General features: G+C 52.1%; 1 protein-coding gene across 1 annotated transcript; it reads left to right on the top strand.

Moving 5' to 3' along the window:
- The first annotated feature begins 1,767 nt into the window (after positions 1 to 1,767).
- Positions 1,768 to 5,607, top strand: LOC136367516 (uncharacterized protein DDB_G0286299-like). The gene is made up of 4 exons (XM_066329215.1): positions 1,768 to 1,946; positions 4,228 to 4,355; positions 4,808 to 4,861; positions 5,003 to 5,607. Exons 1-4 carry the CDS (start codon positions 1,817 to 1,819, stop codon positions 5,045 to 5,047), a joined length of 357 nt encoding a protein of 118 aa, XP_066185312.1. The 5' UTR covers positions 1,768 to 1,816; the 3' UTR covers positions 5,048 to 5,607.
- Positions 5,608 to 6,641: the final 1,034 nt, after the last annotated feature.

The raw sequence follows: 6,641 nt of genomic DNA, 5'->3' as shown, positions 1-6,641 counted from the left end.
CAAATTAAAGGGCCTGATTCACAGGTAAGGGATGGGGGAGCTTGTGGCAGGAAGAGGAGGGCTCTGGCATTTCCTTCTCAGGTGTGTACACTGAACCCAAAATAAAGAGTGGTCTCTGATGTTGTGACCTAAGCAGAGATTGGTGTTCTGTAGTCACAGGCTCCTTAGCACAGAAACAGAGGACAAAAGTGGCCTTTACTGTGCTAATCCGTGTTTTCTGGGAGTCTCCTGTGACAGCAGCTCAAGGTTACCATGCACTGGTGTTTTGGGTGCTGGCTGGCAGGCTGCTTTCCCTCCTTCAAGGGCAGTTTTGTGCCTGCTGCAGGGTGAGCCCAGAGCCTGTGCAGTCTGTGGGCTGGGACCTAGGAGTGTCCCTGGCTGCCACTCTGCTGTCCTGCTGCAGGAAGATGCTGGTGGCTGCAGCCTGGCCTGCAGGTCAGCAGGGTCCTGGTTCTGTGGGTGATGCTTTGTGTCCCTGTGTCCAGAGAGCAATGGCAGGGCTGTCCCCTGGGCTGTTCTCACTGGAGGATGCTGGAGGCATCAGAGGACTGAGAGCCTAGCTGGGGCTGGCATGAGTGAGCAATGAGGTCACCAGTTAAAAACAAGTTTGAGTTTGGTATTTGTGGGGGAGGATCCTCCTAAGGTGGCAGGAGCTGCTCAGAGGTGTGGGTTGGATGCTTGTGCTGCTCCCAACACCAAACAGATCCTCCCTGGACCTGTTCTCAGGGTGCTCCATGTGCACATCTCCACCAGATTCCCTGATTGCACTGACCTGGGGGCTGTGCCATGCTGGCACAGATGGGATTGCTGCCAGCGTTTATCCCAAGACCAAGTGCTGGCAGCAGGACTTCCCTGAGTGGTTTGTGTGTGAGCTGAAACATCTGTCAGAGCACCAGAGCTATTGATTGCAAACTGGGCAGCTACAGAGACTCTGCCATCAGCTTGGCTGAGCTGCTCCAGGGTTTATCTCCTTCAACATTAAAACCTATCCCTCATTTCTGACCTAAACTTGCCCGTGGGACTCTTGCTCTAGGTTTGGGATCAGTGCAGCCTGTGGTGGAGGAGGTCTGGGGCAGAAATAGCCAGGTTTTTGTGACAACTGAATCCTGTAGAGCTGCTCGCTCCCTGCATGGGTTACCCAGAGATAGGTTCACTCTGTCAGAGGGGGCTCCACACACCCTGCAATTACTGTAAATTAAAGTCAAATTATTGTGGGAACAACTTTGTTGTAGAGTTGAAGGCGTTAAATGGGACAAATCTTAGGGGAGAGCTAATTCCTTTTATTAGGTGGGGAAAACAAATTAGCTGGGTACACAAGCCCTTTCTGACACTATTGTTACTGTTATTATCCTGTGCTGGTGCTGTTAGAAATGAGGGCATTGCCTTAGAGGGAAGGCACATTATGCAAGTGTTTAGACCTGCTGGTAACTGCTCTCTGCTGACAGGTATTTACTTAATGATATGTTGGAGTGAAAGCCAGCAGCAAGGACAAGCATTGGAGGGAGCTGGGAGCGCTGAGCTCTGCCTGGTCCAGCCTTGCCTGGACCTCCTGGAGATGCCTGACATCTCCCACCCACAGTAGGCATGCCCCAGAGCCCCTTTTCTGTACTTACAGCAGGGTCCTGACCATAGCATGTTCCCAGACTGAGTCCCCAGTGCTCTCCCTCGTCCCAGCCTGGTCCCCGTGGATGTCTGCAGCCTCCAGAGCTGCCCTGACTTGCTTGCAAAAGGTCTTTGTGCTCCTGCCTGTGCTGGAGGCAATGCCTGTTGTGGGTACCAGTGGGACTGGTCACGTTTCCGGTGTCATGTGCTGTCCATGACGGATGGCAGAGCCAGTTTTTCTACTCCAAAAGTGGGACTGGGGAGGAGACCACAACACTCAAATACTCAGAGCCCTGGTTGCTGCCAGCCAGGCATCGAGGAGATCACTTCTTTTCCAGCTCTAGGTAAGGCCCTTCCCTTTCTCCCTTATGCCATCCAGGGAATTTACAGACTCACCTGTGTATTTTACAGGCTGGAGAAGCAGAGCAGGACAGCAGGGTGAATGAGGGTGCAGCAGGAGCATCCCTGGGACAGCTGGTGCTCCATGTGGTCTTGGGGATGGCAACAGGGGCCTGAGTTTGTGGGAAGGACTTCAGTCCCCTGGCTAAGATAGGAGTGGGCTCAGTGTGAGCCTGTTGTGCCTGGAGGGGTGAGGCCATTTGGGTTTCATCTAGAAAGGTAAAAAATACCCCAAATAGGTTTGCTCCGTTAGCCAGAGGTCTGATCCAGCTGCACCTCATGCCCTGCTTGCCTATGGACAATTGCAGTTGATCTGTGGGGACCATCAGCTGGTCCTTGGGTTTTGCTGGTTTGTCTGCCTGGGCTTTAGGAAACCAGCTCATCTGGGGCAGGCAAACCTGTCTGTGCCAAAGGCCAGGTGGCTGAGGCTCCAGAGGAACAGGCAAAACTGGATGGGTTGGGATGGGATGGGAAAGAGCTGGGCATTGGCAGCCATCAGGAGCCAGCACCCACAGCAGGGGCTGCACAGGGTGGGGGGTGGCACCCCCCAGACAGGAGCTTGTCAGAGCCCCCCCATCTCTTGGAAATCAGCAGGGTTGGTCCCCAGGGACAGAGGTAGCAGTGCAGGGGGGAATTAAAGGGGTTCAACCTCCCACAGAGGCATTTCTTGCCATGTGTTTGGGCAGAGCTATCCCCTCCCAGCTCTGGCTGCTGCACTTTGGTCTGGTTGCCCATCTCCTAGTGCAAATCTTGATGACCACCTCTGTGCCATCCCCATCTGTACCTATCTTGGACCTTGTGTTTCCCTAAGTGCTCCCCTGTGGCAGTGAAGGCACAAGGCAGGGCCATCCTCCTGGATTTGGGGCTGGGCACACCATGGGAGCCGTGGGGCAGCTTTGGTGAGCTGAACCTGGGGTCAGAGCATCACCTACACCTTCTCCTACCCCTTCCCAGGGCTGCCTTTTCTTTTGTTAATGTTTGATTATTTTTAATGATTTTAGATTAAAATGTGATTATTTTCAATTAGTAGTTGCACTTCTTAATTACGGAGATGAATTAGATTGCTGTTCATTATTAATTAGATTTTAACTTTGCACTGATTACATCTTCTATCAGTCACTTCCCACACTCCTTTCCTTCCCATCCAAACTCCCTCTCCCCTGATGCCACCCCAAACCCCTCTGCTTCCTGCTCCCCTGCAGCATCCTGGAGGTTTAAAAACCTGCCTAGAAAAATACAAATCAATGTTATTGGTTCAGAGGCTGCAACTGGCTCCTTCAAAAAGGCGAATAATACCAACCAGATGATGTCATTTTGTGGCTAAAAACCATTAAAAGGAAGCATTAATATTCTGCCTTCCTGCATCACTGGCTGGAAGAGAAACTATTTCCTAATTACCTGCTGCAGCAGGGGTGGATCTGCTCTTCCCTGATCCCCTCACCCCTACTGCCCTGGTTGTGTATGAGAAGGAGGGTTTGACCTGCTCAGACTATTTCTTAAGCTTTTTTTGGGCCTCCTATTTTCAAAGCAAGCTGTTCCCTTTCCTTTCTTTTCATCTGTCACCTTTCAGGCACCTAATCAATGCTTGGGAAGTTTTCTTACCCTTGCTTTTGGCTTCTTCTCTGTTTGCTGCTGTCTCCATCTCCCTCCCTGGCATCACCCTGTCCCTCAGGGAAGGTTTTCTTTTTCTGGGGATTCCTGGGAGTCCCCACACATGCTCTTTATTGTTTCTTCCTCATTTAATTTGAAATATTTCTGTGATTTGCACCTGTTCATGGTGAGAGGTTAAGATATCTCCCTGCACATTTGCCCTGAGATTTCTCTCCCTCCATCACTCTGCACTTGCTGCTTTCCTGGGCAGAGAGGGTTGCCTGGGTGGGCACAAGGTCTGGTCCTTCTGGGTTTTGTGCAGTGCACAGATTGTTTGATCTCCTTCCTTGCTGTTTTAGGGGGTAGGAATTACACAGGGCCTCTGTGAAAACTAAATGTTCCAGGGAGGTGTTTTCATCCCTGAAATACTCACCTTCCTCCACTCTCTGGTTGCTCCTTCAAGTGCTCTCTGTTCTGTAGGTGTGACTGCCTGGTGCCCCAGAGCTCCTTGGCTTTGGTGAAATGTCGACAATCCTGAAATGTGAGTGTTTGGTGTGGGCCCAGGGGCTCCTGCAGGGTTTGTGTGTGCTGGATTCTGCATGCTGGCAATGAACCTTCCTCTGTACCCTGCTGTAGGGTTCGGACGGGAAGATAAGGAGAAAGAGGAGAAGGACAAGAAAGAGGAGAAGGAAGAAAAGGAGAAGGAAACGACTGAGGGAGAAAAAGAGGAGAAGCAGAAGAGAAGGAAGAAGGAAGAAGAAAAGGTAGGGGAATGACGGAGTTTTCTGCAGAACCATTTCCATCCTGGCTGTAAAGGGAAGCCACGTCTGACCCAGGGCAAACCCACAGCTGTAGCAGATGGAGCTATGCTGTCCACAACCTAGAAATCACAGTGTCCATGGCTTTTCCACTGAGACACAGCTGTCTCTCTGCTCCCAACATTCCTGGTTAGTTCTCCCTCCTTTTTCTCTCCAAATGGGATGCTGCCTGGTGTGGACAGCAATGCTGCCTCACTGCACACACCATGAAATCCTTGCTCTTGGCTCTGGAGGGCTCTGTGGTGCCATGGTCACACGTGGTTCCACAGCAGCACCAGTGGTGCCAGGCCTGGCTCTGGATACCCACAGGAGCAGGAGTCTCTCTGAATTGAGGCTCTGGCTCAAACAGCAAAGTGGCAGTGTTCCCAGTAATGCTTGTCCCTCTTTCTTCACCCCAGCAGGGAGAGGGGGAAGAGGACAGGAGCAGCAGCTCTGACAGTGATTCAGAGGAGGTAACCTCACCTCCAGCTCTGTGCTGGGACCTGGCTCTCCCTTGCACCCCAACCCTGTGGGGTTTGCCACCAAATACCTGGGATGGGACAGTCAGCACTGCCCTCACATTGCTGTCCCTTTTCTTTTTGTTCCTGCCCCAGGACCAAGGCATTGCCAAGGATGATGAGAAGGAAGACAAGGATTAGTCTTTCCGTGCTGGAGCAGCAGTGCATGCCCTGGGCACACTGAGGAAACAGCAGCTTGTGCTGGAGGGCGACTGGGCCACTCCTAGCTAAATAAAGATGTTGTGATCTCCGAAGAGAAATGCTGTTTATTCCCCCAGTCACACGGCTTACCCAGTGCTGTCCCTCTGCAGAAGGAGACACTCTAGGCAGTAATAGGTGGGGAGCTGCGATCTGGGTGAGCAGGTTTTGTACACGACCATGACAGAGTCTGGAGAGAAACGCAGGGGCTCTGTGTGCCTGGCTCTGCACAGCCCCTCCAGATTTGTCATCACCAACATCCTCCCCGTGCCCTCCTCGCTGTTTATCGTGGGATGGAGCGGCATGAGCGAGCACAGACATCTGGAGCTGTGCTAAGCTGTTAAAGCTGATTTCAAATTTATCAAAACCAAACGAAAAGCAGTTATAGGAGGGAAAAACCCCGCCAGAGCTCTCTCTTTTTGCAGCACTGACCCCAGCGCACGGGCCGTGCCTGTTCATCCCCAGCCCCGCCGCAGCCGCCGAGGGCTGGCATCGGGCGCGGCGCCAGGAAAAAAAAGAAGTGGGAAAAATTAGGAAAAATGAGCTGGCACCGCCATCTACCGGGAACGAGACGTCTGGCAGCGGGGCCACGGGTTTCATAACCGCTCGGCTGTTTTGTAAGGCTCCCGCAGCGCTCCGGGGGCAGGGAGAGCATCGGGAGCAGGGAGCGCATTAGGGACAGGGAGCGCTCCAGGAACAAGGAGCTCTCCGGGGACAGGGAGAGCACCGAGGACAGGGAGAGCATTAGGGACAGGGAGCGCTCCAGGAACAGGGAGAGCACTGGGTCAGGGAGCGCTCCAGGAACAAGGAGCTCTCCGGGGACAGGGAGAGCATTGGGTCAGGGAGCGCTCCGGGGACAGGGAGCGGCGCAGGAGCCCGGGATGCTGGCAGGGTCCAGCCGGCAGCCCCTCGGACGGGGACACAGGACCAGCCCCCCGACCCACTGCTGCTGCTGCCAGGCACTATTAGGCCAAGCCCAGAAGTCTCACCATCAATAAAAAGTTCAATGCAAACTCGAGCATAAGCTCTCCCTGCTGTGTTGCTGCCTTGTTTTGTTTTCCTTAAGAAGTCTATTTTTATGAGTACTTCCTTGAGTAAGACAGATTTCAGGCAAACTAGAGATTAAAAGTCAACACTGCAGGATTTTACTTGAAACCACAGAATGTGGCTTTGGATGTTCTTTCCATGGAACAAATGCAGCCGGCTCTTGTATAAGCACAACAAACAGCAGGAAAGATGCTGAGGAATGTTGTCTTAATTATCCAGCACAAAGATTAAAGGGAAAACACGAAGATGGGAAAAACAAACAACCCCAAAAGCTAAACTGGGTTTCAATGAGCTGGTTTGGGCTTGGGAAGGATTGATTTTAACTACCTTATTGCTTCATGAACCCTTGGGTGCATTAATGTAAAATAATCCATTGTGGGGTTATTTTACAGATTTTACTTTTCCCTCTGTGCAAGTACACAGGACTCTTGCACAAGACACAAACTACTTCCAAATAGTAGATGGAGTTACAGAATTTTACAGTTCCCTC

The sequence above is a fragment of the Sylvia atricapilla genome, chromosome 14 (assembly GCF_009819655.1).
Source record: "Sylvia atricapilla isolate bSylAtr1 chromosome 14, bSylAtr1.pri, whole genome shotgun sequence".
In the NCBI taxonomy this organism is placed as follows: Eukaryota; Metazoa; Chordata; class Aves; order Passeriformes; family Sylviidae; genus Sylvia; species Sylvia atricapilla.
This window is presented reverse-complemented; position numbering and strand designations above follow the sequence as displayed.

Bases quoted from the DNA above. Each gene is read 5' to 3' on its own strand.
- LOC136367516 (XM_066329215.1), top strand. From the start codon at position 1,817: ATGACGGATGGCAGAGCCAGTTTTTCTACTCCAAAAGTGGGACTGGGG. The intron at 1,947-4,227 runs GTAAGGCCCTTC...ACCCTGCTGTAG, and splicing joins CACTTCTTTTCCAGCTCTAG to GGTTCGGACGGGAAGATAAG. The intron at 4,862-5,002 runs GTAACCTCACCT...TTCCTGCCCCAG, and splicing joins CTGACAGTGATTCAGAGGAG to GACCAAGGCATTGCCAAGGA.